General features: G+C 40.0%; 2 protein-coding genes across 8 annotated transcripts in view; both read left to right on the forward strand.

Moving 5' to 3' along the window:
* The window catches only part of twf1a (twinfilin actin-binding protein 1a), a 185,670-nt gene that overhangs the window by 125,468 nt on the left and 37,874 nt on the right, over positions 1-22,328 (forward strand). The window lies entirely within an intron of this gene.
* The window catches only part of LOC309491192 (NACHT, LRR and PYD domains-containing protein 12-like), a 293,341-nt gene that overhangs the window by 96,168 nt on the left and 174,845 nt on the right, over positions 1-22,328 (forward strand). For 3 of the 7 annotated variants that reach the window (XM_082160620.1, XM_082160621.1, XM_082160623.1), the window contains exon 6: positions 11,236-11,409. The exons of the other annotated variants lie outside the window; for them this stretch is intronic. In XM_082160620.1, the coding sequence (XP_082016746.1) occupies positions 11,236-11,409 (174 nt within the window). The remainder of the gene's footprint in view (positions 1-11,235; positions 11,410-22,328) is intronic. 7 annotated transcript variants of the gene reach the window in all.

Here is a 22,328-nt window from a genome sequence, read left to right on the forward strand (position 1 = left end):
GGACTGGAGAAACTGTACATGTCGTTGCTTTCATAGTGATTACTTAAACAGAGAATATTTGTTTTTGATATGATTTACATCATTTAAAAATGGAGACTTCAAGCTTTGTAAAGACGCATGTTTCATGTCACATTAGGGGTGTGAACCGACACTGGTCTCACGGTTCGGTTCGATTACGATTATCATGTCATCGATTAAGTTCAATTCGATATCATGATGCATCGCAATGCACTGCATCCTCAATTTAAAATTTTACTTCAAAAATGATGTGTGCGCGCGTGTTTGTGTGTGTGCTCGCCTGTTCGGAAAGTCGCAGTGACAGAAACAGTGACATTCCAGACAGTTTAAGTTTCAAGGGAGTAAAGTTTGTTTATGCCATTGAGAAAAGGAAAATCTGTCAAATAAATTTTGTTTTAACCCCCTGGGGTCGACAATCGCGCCGGCGTGATTTGCTCGCTTTTTTTCTTATCAGTTCAAACGAGATTCAAAATACTCTGTTGACTTTGATATTACAAACAAGTTTCATACATCAATCGATCCTGTTAAGTGTGTATTATTTTTGTGTATACTCACAATAAAAACAAAGTGTTGTGCTTTTTGCCAAATAAAGAAAAATAAACATGATGTGAGTTCTGCCTACTCTCTGTCAGTGAAGTCAATTCTGAAACGCGTCCGAAAATGAACAATAACTCAGCGAATACTCAGTCAAACAGGCATACGGACACACAGGCATGAAGCTTGAATTCTCTTCTTTTGAATGAAGTAATTTATATACAAAACCAAATATTCTCAGTTTATGTAATATGTATGAAAAGAGAGAGATGTCAGTCGTTCTCATCTCAGCTCATTATTTTTAATGTGATCCCGCCCACGGAGAGCGCGCTATTCAAACGCAAATGACTGAGACAATCCATGCACACTGTGAACGCCCCCATATCAGCTCGAGAAAACACATCGTTTAATCAGATCATTGTACTTGTTTAAACCGTCTCGCAGCACTGTGAGGATAATAATACTATCGTAATAATAATAATGGAAAATGTACCTCAGAAGTGCTGGTATTTCGATTCAGAAGTGAATCGCATTTCTGTGTGTGAATGAATGAACGGCAGAGATGCGCGCTGTTTACCACAACTCATAAAAACACGGTTTAAATTTTAATCGCGTTTCTGTGTGTGAAGGAATGATCCGCTTTTAGCAAACTGTATTGCTATAAGTTACTGAGATGAGTAAAAATCGACTGAAATATGTTGAAATAAAATGTATTTGTATAAGCAACGTATTAAACTGCAAATTAACATTTATATTCCTTATAATAAAAATGAAAGACCTATGTTACAGACATATGAAAGACAACATTTCGTTGACTAGTTTTGGATAGATTATATATTTTTACTGTAAAATAGACTGCCACCTCAAATAAGCTTTTGTTTGCCAATTTTTGCTCATATGTTAAATATAGTATGTTTTGTCAAAAATAAAGTCATCAAATAATATGTTATTATGTGTTTGTTCCAATGTAGCCTAGGCTATATTCAAAGTAATGAATCCTTAACTTTGAAATATGTATAATAAAATGTATAGGCCAACAAACACGGTGAGTAATGTCTTGTCCTGTTATTATCATGCGTTGCGTCTGAATGCGTTGTTGTTTTTGGAGCTCTATCGATTTGATTTATAATTCTTGATTTTTCTCTTTAAACTCGCTTACAACGAACATTTTCTACTTTTCCTCACTGAGAAGCACTAATGTTACTGCTCAAACCTCATTGTTACAACGCGGACTGTTGAGCAGACGCGTCTCAAGCCTATTAGTGATCCAACGCTGCATACTCTTAAAGGTTACGTCCGTGGATCACGGCTGAACGCGTCTTCTCCACACTCACTTATAAACAAACATTTTTTTTCGCCTATCGTGCGTCTACTCTACACCCCTACCACTAAAAAACCTAAAAAACCTCATAGTTACAACGCGGACTGTTGAGCAGACGCGTCTCAAGCCTATTAGTGATCCAACGCTGCATACTCTTAAAGGTTACGTCCATGGATCACGGCTGAACGCGTCTTCTCCACACTCACTTACAAACAAACTTATAATATAAATTAGTATTAATATTGATAGCATCACTGGTAGCTTCGTTGCTAACTCACTGTCCATCTGTTAAAATGGCGAATATATCAGATGTAAGTAGTCTACTGCTTGGTGCAGGTGAGGACACATTTGAGCTGCACGCACTGCAGTCTGAGCTGGAAGCTGTTGAGAAACAGATCCACAACCTTTTATTGAGACAGGCCGAGCTGAGAGACCGGTGTTTGGCTCTTGAAACATCACGCGCCGATGCACACAAATCAGTGTTTAACGTTACTAACCCGCTGACTCCGACCGCGTCTACTCCGTGCGTTCCTCAGCATCGGTCGCAATCAGCCATGATCTCGTTCACTCCGGCTCCAACACGCCACCACGAAGCATGGGTGGTTCCGCAGCGGAAGACGCGAGTCAGGTTTAGACCAAGACTTTCTCCGACCCTCCCGGTTTTCGAGTTATCGACACAAAACCGCTTCTCCCCTCTACGCGAAACAGAACGCGATGCTGTGATCATCGGCGATTCCATCGTTCGGCACGTACACGCTACGTTAGGTAAAAGTAAGGTGCAAAGTCACTGCTTTCCTGGTGCTCGTGTTTCTGAAATCGCTGCTCACGTTCCCGAGATCCTGAACGGTGACGAGCGCGTCGGAACTGTGGTCCTGCACGCGGGAGTGAACGACATCAGGCTGCGCCAGACGGAGATTCTGAAGAAAGACTTCAGGAATCTAATCGATATGGTACGCAGCACATCGCCTGAAATAACGATCATTGTGTCAGGACCGCTTCCCACGTACCGACTAGGGCATGAAAAGTTCAGCAGATTATTTGCGTTAAATGAATGGTTAATGTCATGGTGCAATGAGCAGAAACTGCTCTTTGTAAATAATTGGAATCTGTTTTGGGAGCGTCCTAGGCTTTTCCGTGCTGATGGCTTACGCCCAAGCAGATTCGGAGCGGATCTTCTGTCAGATAACATCTCCAAAATGTTAAATACCCTTTGACTAGTAACCAAAAGTCCAAATCATAGTCTCTGCTGCACCAATTCAACTGATATAAATACTAGTGTAGAACATTGCATAGAAACCGTGTCTATTCCTCGTTTAGTGAGATCAAATAATAAATCTAATGCAGGATCTAGGAAAAATCTAATTGTTATTAAAACAGAAAATGTTGCTATTAGTAAACAAAAACTATTTCTAAAGCTAGGTCTTCTAAACATTAGATCACTCACACCTAAGGCAGTTATTGTAAATGAAATAGTCACAGATAATAGCTTCGATGTACTTTGCCTTACTGAAACCTGGCTTAAACCAAATGATTATTTCGGTATTAATGAGTCTACTCCTCCTGGATACTGTTATAAGCATGAGCCCCGTCTGATTGGTCGTGGCGGAGGTGTTGCAACCATTTATAAAGATATTCTAAATGTTACTCAGAAAACGGGTTATAAGTTTATTTCATTTGAAGTACTTGTACTAAATGTTACGCTCTTAGATGTTAGAAAAACATCCCTATTATCTCTAGCCTTGGCTACCGTATATAGACCGCCAGGGCCTTACGCTGATTTCCTAAAAGAGTTTGCAGATTTTCTCTCAGACCTATTAGTCAATGTCGATAAAGCACTAATTGTTGGAGATTTTAACATACACGTAGATAATCCAAATGATGCGTTAGGAGCTGCGTTTACAGATTTATTAAATTCATTTGGGGTCAAGCAAAACGTCACCGGACCAACACATCGTCTTAATCATACACTCGATTTAATTATATCACATGGAACCGATCCAACCGATATAGATATCATTCCACAAAGTGATGAAGTCACTGATCACTACATGGTAACTTGCATATTACGTACTGCTGTAATATGTCATGCGGCGTCGCGTTATCAACCAGGCAGAACAATCCTCCCATCCACCATAGATAATTTCTCAAATTGCTTATCTAATCTGTCTCAGCTGCTGCCTGAACCCAAACAAACAGATGAACTAGAAGAACTAACTAGCACTATGAGCACCATTCTCTCTAGAACATTGGATGTGGTTGCACCTACTAAATTAAAAAAGGTCAGAGAGAAAAATAAAGCACCATGGTATAACAATACTACGCATGTTTTAAAGAGAGAAACCCGTATTTTAGAGCGTAAATGGAAACAAACTAATTTAGAGGTCTTTAGAATCGCGTGGAAAGACAGTATGTCACGTTATAAAAAGGCCCTAAAAGCGGCCAGGGCTGAGCACCTCCGCAAACTAATAGAAAACAACCAAAACAATCCAAGGTTTTTATTTAACACCGTGGCTAGACTAACAAATAAACAGACGTCACCCGAACAAAATATCCCGTTACAGTTCAGTAGTAATGATTTCATGAACTTCTTCACTGAGAAAATAGAAAGCATCAGAACCACAATTGTAAACGTTCAATCTTCAATCGCGCCTTATAATTCAGCTTCAATTATCACCCCGAAAGAACAATTACAGTGCTTTACAACTATAGAACAAAAAGAGTTAAATAAACTTATCACTTCATCTAAAACAACAACATGTTTATTAGATCCTATACCAACTAAACTACTGAAAGAAGTGTTACCTGTACTGGAAGATCCTCTCCTCAATATTATTAACTCGTCTTTATCTTTAGGTCATGTTCCAAGAACATTTAAACTGGCAGTTATAAAACCTCTCATTAAGAAACCACAATTAGATCATAATAATCTAGCAAATTATAGACCCATTTCAAATCTTCCATTTATGTCTAAAATATTAGAAAAAGTGGTGTCCGCTCAACTGGGCTCTTTCTTGCAACAAAATGAGATCTATGAAAAGTTTCAGTCTGGATTCAGACCGCATCATAGCACTGAAACTGCGCTCGTTAAAATCACAAATGATTTACTTTTAGCTTCTGACCAAGGCTGTATCTCAATACTAGTTTTACTTGATCTTAGTGCTGCGTTCGATACTATAGATCACACAATACTCTTAGATCGACTACAAAATTATACTGGTGTTCAAGGACAAGCACTAAGCTGGTTCAAATCATACCTATCTGACCGCTACCATTTTGTCTATTTAAATGGAGAAAAATCGATCATAACTCCAGTAAACTATGGAGTGCCGCAGGGATCTGTATTAGGCCCTCTGTTATTTTCAATATATATGATGCCACTTGGAAATATTATAAGGAAACATGGAATTAGTTTCCATTGTTATGCCGATGACACTCAAATATATATTTCATCACGGCCGGATGAAAACGCTAAATTTTCCAAATTGACAGAGTGTGTTAAAGATATAAAAGATTGGATGACCCGTAATTTTACAGAGGTAAAAGACAGAGGTAATACTTATCGGTTCAAAAAACCGCCCACAAAACCTCGCACAATACAACTTTAACATCATAGGATGTCCTGTTACTTTATCCTCTACAGTAAAAGACCTGGGTGTTATACTCGATTGCAACCTGTCTTTTGAAAATCATATTTCATATGTTACAAAAACAGCCTTTTTCCACCTTAGAAACATTGCTAAGCTACGTAATATGCTATCAGTTTCTGATGCAGAAAAGTTAGTTCATGCATTCATGACCACGAGACTGGATTACTGTAATGCTTTATTAGCTGGTTGTCCTGCATCCTCAATAAACAAGCTACAGTTAGTCCAAAATGCCGCCGCTAGAGTTCTTACTAGATCAAGAAAATATGATCATATAACACCGATTTTATCATCACTGCATTGGTTACCTATAAAGTTCCGTATTAATTACAAGGTATTGCTACTGACCTATAAAGCCCTAAACGGCTTAGCTCCAGTCTATTTAATGGATCTTCTATCACCCTATAATCCATCACGCTCTTTAAGATCACTAAATTCAAGGCTTTTGGTCATACCTAGGATATCCAGAACCACCAAAGGAGGGAGAGCATTTTCACATTTGGCTCCAAAACTCTGGAATAGTCTTCCTGATACTGTTCGTTGCTCAGACTCGCTCTCCCAGTTTAAAACTAGATTAAAGTCGCATCTCTTCAGCCAGGCATTCATATAATCCTACAGTTCAAACTACAATCCGGCCTCTAGCTCATAAATGCCAGAGGAGAACTAGCCCCCGACTGAGCCTGGGTTCTCCCAAGGTTTTTTTTTCTCCATTAGGTCACCTGATGGAGTTTTAGGACACCATTAGGTCACTTGATGAAGTTTTTCGGTTCCTTTCCACTGTTGCCTTTGGCTTGCTCAGTTGGGGATATTTTGGGGATATTTAATTTAATTTTATCAATCAATAAATTCCTCTTGAAACAAATTTTGTTGTATTATTTTAATTTAATACTGTGAAGCTGCTTTGATACAATTTGTATTGTGAAAAAAGCTATACAAATAAACTTGACTTGACTTGACTTGACTTTAGTTTTTACAAAGAAAGATTACACTTGAATTGTTGTTGTAATTGTAACCTTTTTAATAAAAAAATATATTTACAAGGTAGATGTAAACAAACTATTAAAACGGTAAAAATAAGCCTTTTCTTTAAATAGTTTTTATTGTGTTTTATTAGTGACAAATTTGGGGAGAGGATACATATTCCAAAACTGAGAATACAGTATGAGAACAATTAACTGCACAATTACTAGAAATGTTTTCCTTGGATATTATTATACAATTTGCAAGCACAATGTGTGGGAAAATAAAAAAATGGGCATTTTCAGGTTGACAGTAAATCTAGCCCAATGAGATTGGAGGGGGGGCACCAGGGGGGGCCAATCATATTTCAGGGGGGGCCGGTGCCACCCCGTGCCCCCCCTCTAGACACGCCCCTGTGCCTTTCCAAACAGAAAGTGTCTTGCAAAATTTAAATCAATGTATTGTTTAATGTGAATGATTAGGCAGGATGATTTTCAGATCATTTTGAAGAAAAAACTCTAGGCGACAACATCCATTAGTCAAAAGTCTTGTGGACACATATTTAGTATGTGTTTTGTGGCCTTATTTCAGAAACTTTCATTTTTAGTTTTTTTCAATAACCATGCATAAACATTATTCTTTCAAAAATACAAACATGTACATACATGTTGCTCACATATTATGGTAGCCCTGTGTGTGCTAAATAGAGTGTAATTACACCTTTGTCATTAATATGTTTATAAGCAACTGAAAAAAGCACAAATGTCAGGGCATGTCAGAACATCTCAAGGACCCCAAAAACACATTAGACCCCAGAGGGTTAAAGAAATGTTCATTTAAAAGCAGCGCTCATTAATCAGTGTATTATGTTACCATTAAAGATGTGCACATCATCCGTCGCCGAATCCGCTGTTGAAGGTGATGATCATCCATTTATAATCCCACGTAACATCACAGAAAAATTGTAATTTGACCATCGGGTGCGGATACTTAAAGGTCCCATTGCATGAAAATGTCACTTTATGAGGTTTTTTAACCTTAATATGAGTTCCCCTAGCCTGCCTATGGTCCCCCAGTGGCTAGACGTTTTGATGGGTGTAAACCAAGCCCTGGGTATTTTTGAGAAAATGAAAGCTCAGACGGGCAAATCTAGAAATCTTCCCCTTATGTCGTCATAAGGGGAAAGGTCACCTCCCCCTTTCTCTTCTTTGCCCGCAAAGAGAATTTGGCCCGCCTTTGAGAAAATGAGCTGCGCGAGCACGATATTGTTTTTTCCTTGAGAGACATCATGGCTTGCAAACGAGCGAAGCATGGCAGTTGCTCAGTATTTGGTTGTACAAATGAACACAAAAGTTTTTTTTTTTTTTTTCTTCATCCGAGCCTCTGAAGAACCAGTGGGTTATGTGAATTTCTGATGTGTAATTGTTCAAGTTCAGACAGATAATCTTTCTCTCAAAGTCGTTTAATACTGTTTATGCATCAGTAAATCAAGCCAGTGACTAAACAATCAACTTAACGTTGTTTCTCTTAGTAGGATGAAAAGAATCTTACTTAAACTGTGATTAATATATATACAGAAAGCAGTCAAAGAACAATCTGTCAAAAACGGCTAACGTGGATTATCAAGTTAGTGGTATTACCTCCTGCATATTCTATTTGTGCGTGACATGAGCGCACACAGTGCGTCTTCTGCAGGTTGTGCTTACCAGGTTGTTCATAAAAGCCGAAATGTGCCCAGATGTAGGCTTTTAAAGTAGTTGGAGCACTTTTTATTTTCTCGCACTCGCGTCTCACCTCCCTTTGCCATTGTATACTACCGCAACAAAGCACATACGCGACAAATGACGTCAGAAAAGCGTCAGAACATTATAATCGGTTATGGTCTATTACTGAACCGATATCGAATCGTCCTCGTCTGCTTTGCAATGCATCGTAGAAATTATTAATTTTTACACCCCATGTCACAGTGACAAGCATTCGCTGAGTTACAGATCATTTTCTGTCGTGTTTCAGAATGATCATCACATTGAGAGAGATGGGAGAACGCGCATCATGTTTATTTTCTTTACTTTATGAAAAACACAACATTTTGTTTTTATTATTAGTGTACACAAATAAAAGAAGACATTTAACAGTTTTGAATGATGTATAACACTTGCCTGTATGACAAAAATCAACGGAGTTATTTGAGACTCTTTTGCACTGATAAGAAAAAAAGCTAGACTATCGCGCCGACGCGATAGCCGACCCCAGGGGGTTATGGAGATGCGAGATTTATGACTTGGGTGCAGGGAGATACGAGATTATGCTGTCATTGATTAGAATGGTAAGGACACAGACGTCGCTGCTGCCAGCAGTGTTCATCAAAGACAAGGCGTTAAGAGCTAATCAAAGCTAATGATTGTGGCAACATACATTTTCCTAAACTCGTTTGAGAGATATGAGTGATGCAATACCAAAACTGACTAAGCTGTCTAATAGGCGGAAATTAATCTGCACGCAATCAAAGTCAGCGGTCATGTTGAGCCTTTTGACAAGAGAAAAGGCTTCAATAGTTAAACAAAGCTAACGACTGTGGTTACCTACATCTTCCTAAAGTCCATTTTAAAGGTTTAAATGATACAAAACAAAAAACGATAAGCTGACTAGGCTGTCTAATAGACGGAAATTAGCCTAATCTGCACACAAAACTTACCTTTGTGGCTCACAGGCTTCCTTCTGCACCGAAGCATTACAGCTATCGATTTTTAACAAAACAGGCCTACTCAAATGTATCTAACTTAACTATTTTCACTCATTATTGTCTAAAAAACAGACAGAGTTATCCAAAGATAGGCTTACTCGGCACCAGTAGACAGTCCTTTTTACTCCCATAAAATCCTTGCTACTTGGGGTATTTTACATGCACAGTGCAACTTCGAGTCAGTAAAATAATAATAAAAACAATAATTTAATGGTGGTATCCAAAACATTTAATTCAATTCAAGTAACGTTATTATATTAGATACATTTTAAAGGTGCCATTGCATGGATTATTTTATTATTTTAGAATGTTTCCTGGGGTGCCCTTATATGTTAGTATGTTTTTTAGATCAAAATTTGTTGAAATTTAGAAATAAAAGGCATTTTTCCTAGCCTGATTTTAGCCTCTGATTTGAACACTCTGTTTGAAGGGGCGTGTCTGCTGTGAGACTTCAGTGTAAACGCCCACTGCTGTGATTGGCTGCTGTGAGACTTCAGTGTAAGCCTGTTGATCACGTGAATGAAGATCTTATCATTGCAACGCAGTTTCTGCACTCTCACTAATGATTTCACCAATGCAAACATGATGTACGTACAGTAAGAGCTTCGTTGTGCAGTGTAACAGCATTATTGATTTCATAACAAGTTTTGGCAAGTGTCCAGATAAACTCGCGCTGTGTGATTGACAGCTTGGGCGATTGGAAAGGGATTGTTCTTTGATCGCTATCTGTATATTAATCACAGTTTAAGTACGATTATTTTCATCCTACTAAGAGAAATTATGTGAAGTTGATTGTTTAGTCACTGGCTTGATTTACTGATGCATAAACAGTATTGAACGACTTTGAGAGAAAGATTATCTATCTGAACTTGAACAATTACACATCAGACATTCACATAACCCACTGGTTCTTCAGAGGCTCGGATGAAGGAACTAAAATAATACCTTTGTGTTCATTTGTACACTGAGCAACTGCCATGCTTCGCTCGTTTGCAAGCCATGATGTCTCTCGAAGAAAAATTATTCGGACGATGATTCGGCTAGGCAGTTCCGCCTGGCCTTGAGCATGGGCTAGCATATGCAAATTTTTTGAGGCGTACATATTAATGATCTCGACTGTTGCGTCACAGTCGATGTTATGTGGAGATTCCCCTATTTTTCAGGGGTGTTTTTCAAAAACGAGATTTAAATAAGAAGGAGAAAACAATGGTGTTTGAGACTCACTGTATGTCATGTCCATGTACTGAACTCTTGTTATTTAACTATGCCAAGATAAATTCAATTTCAAATTCTAGGGCACCTTTAAAACTTCAATGCACATGTATAATAAGCCTAGTAATAATAAGCCTAGTAATAAGTAGATATTTAAAATACATCAGTAACGGATATCATAGTTTAACACAGATAAAATCATAGTTAAGGCTTGCTTTACTTGTTGCTCGACAAGGATTTCTTAATCGTTGCAACTTTCAATCTTGAGGAGACAAAATGCCACAGAGTGAAGATGAGGTGGAGTTACGAGGATTCTCAGACAGTTGAAGTGTCCAATGGAGTTAAGATATTTCCTCTCAAGCCATTTTCAACACTTTAGATTGGTTAATAATTAGTAAAAATAACAGACCCACATGGGGACTGACCAATAGCATCGATTTGTGAAACAATATGAAATTCCGCCCGACAGCGACGATGTGTTTTGTCTATATAATACAGCTAGAATAAAAATAGGATTTTTGTGTGTGTGTGTGTGTAAGGCATGAAAAGACTCCAGACTCGACTCGGACTTCAGATGAAACACTTGTGAACATCTCTGCCTCAGTATCCACTAGATGGCTGTATAGATCTGATCAGAACCATATTCTGCTTTCAGCAGAACTTATAGTTTATGAAATGAGCGAGATCACTTATCAGTTTATATTAAAAGGATGTGTAATTATTCAACAGATTTAACAAGCTTTTGTTGTGAGTTCTGATGTCACAGTCTCAGATATCTTCATTGTTTCTGTGTGTGTTTGTAGATTACAGAGCTGTAAGGTGACAGGAGAAGGCTGTGGTTATCTGGCTTCAGCTCTGTGTTCAAACCCCTCACACATGAGAGAGCTGCATCTGGGCGGCAATCCCCTGGGAGACTCAGGACTCAGGATGCTCTCTGGTCTACTGAAGGATCCACACTGCACACTGAACAAACTAGAGTATGTTGAGCAATAAGATGGATCTCATTCTGTTTGCATTCTTACCATATTCAAGTGTACAGGGGAGTGAAATGTTGAAAGGCTCTGTAGTAGAGCTGCGTGGAGGAAAAGATTTACTGATTTACTTTGTTACAATATCAATCTCAAGGAGTAGGCCTTCTGAAAAAGATAGTTCACGCAAACATTTAAAATCTGTCATTATTTACTCTCCCTCACGTCATCCAAACCTGCATGACTACCTTTATTCTGCCGAACACAAAAGAAGACACTCTTTTCAGTCAGTGGTCACCAAAACTTCAAAATATCATCTTTTGTGTTCATCAGAAGAAATCCATACAGGTTTGGAAACACATGAGAGTGAGTAAATGATGACAGAGGTTTTAAATTATTATTTTTTTTTTCAGTTTTCAGTTTTTGCTTGAACATGTTAAACATATCTAATCATTTCTGTAATACATTTTAATTTTAATTTTGCAACTTATAAAGCGTTAAAATATGTATTCAATTTACATAATAAAACTAGTGTATGAAATTGCAAATGTAAATTTTATAATTGAATTGAACATTTTCATTTTGCACCAAAAGTTGCACAAATGTATTGGAAAATTAAAATTAAAATACAGAAATGCATTGCCATTTTACATATTGCATTGTGATTTTGCATATTACATTTCAAATTGAAATTTGCTACCCATAAGCTTCCATATGTCTGCACGCCTAAACGGTCAAATACACAGAATATGTCAAAATTTCCACCTTGGTGAATATTCAAGTAAACACAGTCAACGTAAGCACTGACTGTACAACACATTGTTCTTCACACACTAACTTCTACACACACACACACACACACACACACACACACACACACACACACACACACACACACACACACACACACACACACACACACACACACACACACACACCTCTCTCTCTCTCTCTCTCTCTCTCTCTCTCTCTCTCTCACACACACACACACACACACACACACACACACACTTGTCTGTATCTTTTGTAGACTTCCTTCTGATATGGGTAGGTACTGCAGCATGTTAATCGTCTCAATTTCTGTCTCTACGGATCGGTCTGAAGCATACTCCGGTAAGTACGCTCTGCTGAGGGTGTCTGCTAGGTACATTAGTCGACCTGGAACATAGACAACATTAATATCATATCGCTGAAGCCTCAAAAGCATTCCTATGCAATCTCTTAGGTGCGTCTAGAAGTGGCTTTCTTGTGATAGTTTCTAGGGGTTTGTGGTCAGAATGGACTTCTACGTTCCGGCCATAGGTGTACTGGTGGAATTTCTCCATCCCAAACAGGATTGCCAGGCATTCTTTCTCTATTTGAGCATACCCCTTTTCTTTGGGTGTAAGTGCTCTGCTGCAAAAAGCAACTGGTTGTCCTGCCTGCAGAAGTGCTACGCCCAGCCCTGTTTCTGAGGAGTCACACTGAAGAACCAGGTGTTCTTCTGGATTATAGTATTTCAAAACAGGTGCAGAGGCAATCATTTGTTTCAATTTATTGAATGCTTCTTCCTGTATATCAGTCCATTCCCAAAACCCATCTCTGTGTGTCAGTTGTCTTAATGTGTCGCAGCTATCTGACAAGTGTGCACAAAATTTGGACAGATAGTTCACCATACCTAATAATCTCTGCAGCCCCTTCACATCTGACGGTCTGGGCATCTCCACTATGGCTCTCACCTTCTCTGGATCAATCTTTAGACCTTCCGAAGTCAGTCTGTGTTCGATGTATGTCACCTCTTTCTGTTTCAGCTTGAGTTTGTTGAAGTTTAGTTTGATGTTTCTGTTTCTACATCACTCCAGTAGTTGTCTTAGTTTTTTGTTATGATCTTTCTCAGCTGTCTCATCATTATCGCCTTCCCCACAGATGAGGATGTCATCCGCTATTATCCGGATTCCTGGGAGCCCCTCCAACGCCTGAGTCAACCTGTGCTGGAAAACTTCTGGAGCCGGGCTGATCCCCATGGGCATTCTGATCCATCTATACCTGCCAAACGGAGTAGCGAAAGTAGTAAGATAACTTGACTCTTCTGAAAGCCTTACATGCCAGAATCCGTCCTTTACATCACACACTCTAAAAACTCTCGCCATAGTCAGATCCGGGAGAACATCGTCTATGGTAGGCAGGGGGAAGTGTTGAGGCTTAAGCGCTTTGTTTAGTGGTCTTGGGTCAATACAAATTATTAATTTTCCACTTGGTTTCTTCACCACCACCATGCTGCTAATCCAATCCGTGCTCTTTTACACCTGAGCTATGATGCCTATATCTACCAGGCTTGCTAGTTCATCTTTTAGATGTTTCATTAGTGCCACCGGAAATCTCCGCTTTGGAAGCCTCACCGGTTTAACTTCAGGATCCACCTCGAGGTTGTATTTCCCTTCCAGGCATCCATCTCCCTCAAACACATCAGCATACTCTCGTTGTATGTCTCTCTTTTCCCACGTTTCCTTTTCTCTGCATCTCTCTGTGGTAACGATATCATCAATTGTCATAATGTTTTCATGCTGTATTTCTTACCAGATCCATTGCTTGCACAGCCTTGTTTCCTAGCAGGGGCACTGATGAGCTTTCCTCCACTACAACGAACTCCAGACGATAAAGTTTTCTGTTTCTGGGGTTTCTTATCTTTATTCTGCTCTTTCCTGTGGGTTTCAAGGTGTTCCTGTTATACATGACCAGAATCTGTTCAGTCTTTTCCATTACTGTGTCAGGGTTTAACAGATGAATGGGTATGACGTTGCAACTGGCTCCTCAGTCTAGTTGAAATTTTACTGGCCTCTCACCTATCAGCATGGTTGCAAACAGTTGTTTTTCATGTTTGTCCTCCTTTTGTGAACTAAGGCATAGGATTTCTTGATACAGTTCTTCTTTCATTTCTGCCACACTGTGTATTCCTTTTCGCATTGTTTCTTTTGTTTTGCATGTGGATGCAAAATGGTTCAGCTTGACACATTTCCTGCATTGCTTTCTGTAAGCTGGGCAACTCTGTTTTTTCCACTCATGCTGTTTTCCACAGAATTTGCACTTAGCTGGTTGTTTTTGTTTGGCACTCTGGGCCTGTATGTCTAACTCTCTGAACTGCGTGTACTTCCGATTTCTGACCCTCAATAGTCATCACATTCTCTTTTGACAGTTCTGATGCTTTACATATCCTCACACATTTCTCAAGTGTCAGGTCCGTCTCTCTTAATAGGCGTTAATAATAATAATAATAATAATAATAATAATACATTTTATTTAAAGGCGCCTTTCTCGGCACTCAAGGACACCGTACAAAGATACATAATACATTTAAAAACAGTAAACGTATGAATAAATAAAGAATAGAAGAACAACTGAAAAAGGCAGAGCATGTGACATTACATATGATAGGCAGTTTTAAACAGATGTGTTTTGAGTTGCAATTTGAAGTGAGAGAATGAATCAATGTTTCTGAGTTGCAGTGGTAGTGAGTTCCAAAGTCAGGGAGCAGAGCGGCTAAAAGCCCTGCTCCCCATAGTGGTGAGACGGGCAGGGGGAACGAACAGGTGTATGGAGGAAGAGGATCTAAGAGAGCGGGTGGGGGTTGGAACCTGGAGGAGATCAGACAAATAAGGGGGTAATAGGTTGTGGATGGCTTTGAATGTTAACAGAAGGATTTTGAATTGAATACGGAATTGGACAGGGAGCCAGTGAAGCTGTTGGAGAACAGGGGTGATGTGGTGAATGGAGGGGGTTCGGGTTATTATGCAGGCAGCTGAATTCTGGACCAGTTGAAGTTTATGAAGGGATTTATGAGGGAGGCCGAAAAGGAGAGAGTTGCAGTAGTCCAAACGGGAAGTGACAAGACTGTGGACAAGGACAGCTGCAGTGTGAGGGGTAAGGGAGGGGCGGAGGCGATTAATGTTTCGTAGATGGAAGTAGGCAGACCGGGTAATGTTATTGATGTGAGATTGAAAAGATAATGTGCTGTCAAGGATGACACCCAGACTCTTAACCTGGGGGGAGGGTGAAACGGAGGAACTATCAATAGTGAGATAAAAACTGTTGGTTTTGGATAAAGTTGATTTAGTGCCAATGAGGAGAACATCAGTTTTATTACTATTTAATTTGAGGAAGTTTTGCGTAAACCAGTTTATTATTTCTGAAATGCAGACAGTAATAGAGGTTGATGGGAGAGTGGATGAGGGTTTGGTCGAAAGGTAGAGCTGGGTGTCATCAGCATAACAGTGGAATTGTATGTTAAATTTGCGGAAAATATTGCCCAGGGGAAGGAGATAAATGATGAAAAGTAAGGGCCCCAGGACAGAGCCCTGGGGAACACCTGAAGTGAGGGTGGAGGGACTGGATTTAAAAGACTTAAATTGAACGAACTGAGTGCGGCCAGTAGGGTTGGGTATCGGTTGGGTTTTATCCGATACCAGTACCTACTCGGTATTTTTCAAACGGTTCCGGTGCTTAAACGGTTCTTAAACCGGTACTTAAGAAAACGAAACCGCACACACTTTATCAAAAAAATAAACCGCACACACTTTATCAAAAAAATAAACCGCACACACTTTATCAAAAAAATAATACCTGTGTGTGTTTTCTGAAAAAGATTTTCTGATTTCTGATTAAATAAAAAATTGTGCCGTTTAAAAGGCTACTGATGTAGCCGAAAACACTTAAGCTAAGATCAACATTTTTTCTTCTCATATTATTTATATATATTATATATTATATTACGTATTATATATTATAGACTTTTACAAAACAGAGAAATATCTGACACTGAGCAGAAATATTTAACACACATAGTATAGCCTCATATAAATATACTTGACATACTTCATACTTGATATGCAAGATTTGCAGTTGGCATTAAAATACTAGACTTACCCGAAGAGGATACACACACACACACACACACACACAAACTCACGCACATACTCATCTGAGACGCGAGCGCACACACACACACACAAACTCGCGCACATACTCATCTGAGACGCGAGCACACACACACACACACACACACAAACTCGCGCACATACTCATCTGAGACGCGAGCACACACACACATACACACACACACACACACACACAAACTCTACACACACGAGACGCGCGGAACTCTCCGCGCACATACTCATCTGAGACGCGAGCTCACACACACACACACAAACTCACGCACATACTCATCTGAGACGCGAGCACACACACACACACACACTCGCGCACACACTCATCTGAGACGCGAGCACGCACACACAAACTCTCCGCGCACATACTCATATAGACGACGCCTCATAAATAGATCGATCTCTGCAACGTATTGAAGCGCGTCCAACGTATTGAAGCGCGCGTGAAGAAAGTGCGGTGTGCGCGAGCCACAAGAATCCGCGCCACTGATCGCAGCGGCAACGAGCACTTTGATCATTTAAAAAAACACAGTTCAGCGCTAGATCGTCTCTTATTTAACAAACGAACTGCTCTGCTGGTTAACTGGAGATGTTTTGTTATTGGATCATTCGTGCCGCGAGATGATCTACCGTTTACGTCGGAACCGGTTCTCTATTGGAACCGGGTTTCGGTACCCAACCCTAGCGGCCAGAGAGATAGGATGTGAACCAGTCTAACGGAGTGTGGGTGATGCCGATGGAAAATAACCTGTTGAGGAGGAGGGTGTGACAAATGGAATAAAAGCTGAACTCAGGTCGAGGAGGATGAGGATGGTAAGGAGTCCAGAATCAGCTGCCATAAGGAGATCATTGGTGATTTTAATTAGTGCTGTTTCGGTGCTGTGAAGTGGGCGGAAACCGGACTGGAACTGTTCATACAAGTTATTATGGGATAGATGGAAATGGAGTTGAGAGGCAACTGCTTTTTCAAGGATTTTGGAAATGAATGGTAAATTTGAAATAGGACGGAAGTTGTTGAAGTCGGAAGGGTTGGCACCAAGTTTTTTTTTAAATTGGAGTAATGGCAGCAGTTTTAAATGATGTAGGGACAGTTCCAGTGGTGAGAGAGGAGTGGATGATAGCAGAAATGTGTTTAGTGAGTGTCAGTGAGTGGATGTTGAGCAGAGCGAAGTTGAGTACGGTGTTGTCACAGCTGGTAGTGGTGCTAGCCGACCGAGCTAGGCGGGAACGTGGAGGGCGACGAGAGCTGGACCAGATGGATTTTATTATTGTTGAGTTGTTGTGGTGGAAATTCCGGCGGGACCCTTTGTGGATATATCTCAGGCGAGGCTGGAAGGTGATGTCCGGATGAAGGTGGAGAGCTTCTGGCGCAGGTCCAGGCAGGTGACAGCGCAGCCGGAGCAGATCAGTGGCTGAATACTGAAGCAAACCCGTCACTAGCAGGTGAACAGGCAGTAGAAATAGCCAGACACAGACAAGCAGAATGTATGTCCTACCAGCCCACATTGTAGTTTTAAGCAGCATCGATGGCCAGTAAAAACGGCAGATGAGGCACAGACCAGACCAGACCAGAACAGAACAGGTGAGCTAACGGCGAGCAGCGGCAGCGAGTTGCGCCAGCGTTCGCTCGTCCGGAAGTCTAAGCGTTCTCTCACGTGCGAGTTCATTATGCCGCATACTATTCTGTCTCTAATCAGAGAGTCTCTAGCTGATCCAAAATTGCATGTGTCAGCCAGCACTTTCAAATCAGTAACATACTTGTCAAAGTTTCGCCTGAGTTCTGATTTCTGGAGAAAAATTTGTATCTTTCCACAGTTTCATTCGGTGCTGGATTGCAATGTTTTCTGAACAGCCATTCTAGCGTCAGCTCGCCGTCAGCTGGCAGAGCTGCGTCTTACACAGCGCCTTACACAGTTCTCTTCCTGTTTCTCCAATTAGATATTGGAAAACTTTTACCTTCGTTTTGTTGTCCGCGTCTGTAAGCGACAAATCCATGTACAGGGAAAACTCCTCTTCCCACGCTTTCCGAGCTTTGGGTATGCACGTAGCATTCCAGTCAAAATTTGCTGGCGGTTTCTATCCGAACACACCCTCCATGATCGGCCCTCGTCTCTCGCAGTTGCTTTCTCGATAGCAAACTTAACTTAATCTTTCACTTTTATCTCGTACTTTACCGCTGCCACCATGTTATATGCTTGGTTCACTCTGTCAATCACTCTATTTTATACAAATAAAGAATCTCACAACCGCATGCTTCTCAGTGCTTCCACTTTACTTCATGTGTTCGCGCATCTCCCATGACGTCACATACACAGTTCAACCATACATGGTCTGTCACATCCTTCTGACAATATATAACATATTGTAACATCTCTCTCTGTCTCTCTCTCTCTCTCTCTCTTTCTCTCTCTCTGTCTCTGTCTCTGTCTCTCTCTCCCTCCCTCCCTCACACACACACACACACACACACACGCACACACACACACACACACACACACACACACACACACACACACACACACACACACACACACACACACGCACACGCACACGCACACACACACAGACTCACTCACTCTCTCTCTCTCTCTCTCTCTCTCTCTCTCTCTCTCTCTCTCTTAATTTTTTGGCATGACAAAAATACATTTGTATTGCCAAAGCATCAAAACTGCATAGAAAATGATTTTGAACATTTAGTACAGACAATAATACAGTTTTTTCCAACTGCTTACACACAAAATCTTTTCATGTCACACGATTTTTGAAACCTCTCACTCACAGTGCAAAACTACATACCAAATCTCCAAAACCATAAGCTATTTCTCAGCCTTTGACTCAATTGCATTAAACACTTTTTTCAAAACACTACACACAATTCTCTACCTAAAACACAAAAATCTAACAGGAAGTGACTTGCTTTCCTTTTCCAAACACAACCAATCAAAATGCTACACTTATTCACCAGGTCATACACACACTCCTCATATGTGCAAACACAAATTGCTTAACTGATCACTAACCAATCACTGCTTTACTGTAGTATAGGCCTAAATAGGTCAAAGGTCAGATGATCTGTTTTGAACAATGGATACCTGGGACCCCCCGGAACAATTTAGAATTCAGTGTGTTAGTGTTTGTGTGTTTGTTTTGTGTATGAGCGTGTGTGTGAGCGCATCACTGATTAGTCGACGTCTCTCTCTTTTTGTGACAGGCATCAATGTATCTTGCCGCTAGTATGATAGAATCTCTTTTTTCACCTAATAGATCTTGAAATTGTGTTTTGTTGTTTAATTCTGCCCGTCTCTACAGTCAGAGTGAGGTTGCTCAGTCTGCACCTCATCATTCTTCTTCTTAGTGTACAGTCTTTCACTGTACTCAGGTATTCTGCGGTTGTGTAGTCTCTATTTAGGGCCAAATAACATTCTAGTTTACTTTGTTTTTCTGTTGTTTCAGTCCAGTAGGTCAGGTAATGCTCTCGTTGTGCTTTTATAATGTCGTTGGGCCAGATTGTGTGGATGAGGGTCTCAGTGTCCTGAGGCTGATTATTGTTAGTCATGTTAGTCTGTTTGTGGAGCCTCAGGACCAGCTGAATGAGGGGGATCTTCTCAGTGTTCATTTCATGGTTCTTAAGTGCTTTAAAATGATAAGAGTTGGGATCACTCATTTTTAGATGTTTCCAAAATTTGATGGCTCGTTTCTCAACATGTATTACAGTTTTTCTCGATTGTTTACACACATTTTCTGGTACTTGAGACACAATGACCACAACATGTAACTCATTCACCAACCCCCTGAACCAATTCTGCTAAACTACAAGCACAATTCCTGCTTTACACTCAAATTGTACTTCTAAAACACACTTTTTTCAAAACACTACACACAATTCTCTGCTTTTGGCACAATTTTCATGCAGAAAATCTCTTGTTTTCACAAGGAACACACTGCCATTCAAATATGCACACTGACTCATCACATTAGCAAACACCCCTCACACAGTTTTACAATTAGCAATCAGAGCTTTAGCATAAAAGGGCAACAGGTCAGCTCTTCAATGGTGCAATGGATGCCAACATTGGATTTTTTTTTTTTTACTGTAACTGTATACAGTAAATTCGTCTGTTGTTTTGTATGTAGACCACTGTATGTGCAGCTTTGTGTTGGTTGGGATGTACACTGTGTACATTGTTTTTGTGGGAAAAATAAAATATATTTGTTACCATGTATTTGTGTGTTCTGAGTATAAAAACAATATTCTCAAATATTTTACAACACACTTATGTATGTACTGTCTGTAGTAAGTGTAACACTGAACAAAAAAAGGCCTAAGTCATTATGATGAATGGAGAAGAAGTGTTTTCCATTCATCATAGTATTTTACATTGAGCACATCAGTGTTCAAATGTCTATTCATATGATGGTTTGTGTGTGTCATTGGAAAACAAAATACCATTTTTAGAAGAAATAACATTGTTTTGAATGTAAAGTTTCATTTTGCAGGAGAATTGAGGGGTTTTGCCCATTGTGTGTGTTTTTTTTGGATTTGTGTGTAGAGTTCTGAGAATATGAGGCATGCTTTCAGAAAATGTGTGTAAACAATCGAGAAAAACTGTAATAGAGGGTATTGGCCTAATTCTGCCCTGCATGCGTTGTTGGGTGTGTTCCTCTGTACTCTCAGGATACTCTTACAGAACATGAGCATGCAGGGTTTCAATCGGATTTGTCAAATTAGTGATTTAGGAGAGGACCCCAAACTTCACTGCCATATAATGCAATTGGTTATATGACTATTTCAATTTGGATAGATTTTTTGATGGCATAGAAGGCCCTTCTTGCTTTCTCTTTCAGTTCACTCACGGACAAATTTAGGTTTCCATTTGCACTTATTTTCAGCCCGAGGTATGTGTAGCTTGTGACATGATCAATTTTGGTCATACCAAGGGTGAAATTGTGTCCCTTTCCCTGACATCTAGGTCTTTTCTGAAATGTTAGTACTTTAGTTTTCGTTGGGTTGATGGTCAGGGCCAAGGTCTGACAGAACTGATGCAGGGTGTTCAGGTTCTGCTGTGCGTTGATATGTGCGCATCAACCGTCGCCGAGTTCGCTGTTGAAGGTGACGATCATACATTTATAATCATGCATAACAACACAGAATAATTGTAATTTGATCATCGAATGCGGATACTTAAATCAGAGAAAGTTATTGGGGCGGGCGGATGATTTGTTTTTGTCTGTGGATTCGGGTGACGTTGGAGCTCATCCGCTTACTCTAAAGCAGTCAGACTCTGCCAGGCGTTAACAGCTTGGGGTGAAAACGGCTAATGTGGTTTATTTAGTTTGTGGTATAACCTCCTGCATATTCTATTTGTGTGTGACATGAGCGCACACAGCACGTGTCTTCTCCACGTCGTGCTTACCAGGTTGTTCGTAAAAGCCTAAATGTGCCCAGATGTAGGCTTATAAATTAGTTGGAGCATTTTTAATTACTCGCACTCGCGTCTCGCCTCCCTCTGCCATTGTATGCTACCGCCACAAAGCACATACGCGACAAATGATGCCAAAAAAGTGTCAGTACATTATAATCGGTTATGGTCTATTACTGAACCGTTACCGAATCGTCCTCGTCTGCATCGTGATGCATCGTAGAAACGATTGATGTAAATTTTGGGAATGTTTGGTTCAGGAAATGTGCTACCAGGATGGTGTGTCCATTAAAACACAGGGGTCCAGTACTCAGTCCATACTTATTTATTGTAAAAGATCGTGAATCAGGCCATAGAGTAGAATGGGAATCAGATATAGAGTTGTATGGTTTCTATAAACAAATAAACAACAAACAGAATCTTAAATATAATGAACACCATAGAACTTCAACTAAATCAATTCAATAATAAATCATTAATCACATAATACAATCCTAAACAATTCAACATCAAAATAGTAAGAACACTGAAACATAAGAATCATAATCACATAGAACATTTCAGAATTAGACCCAAACAGAATCTC

Source organism: Leuciscus leuciscus (genome assembly GCF_965113295.1).
Source record: "Leuciscus leuciscus genome assembly, chromosome: 25".
NCBI classification, from domain to species: domain Eukaryota; kingdom Metazoa; phylum Chordata; class Actinopteri; order Cypriniformes; family Leuciscidae; genus Leuciscus; species Leuciscus leuciscus.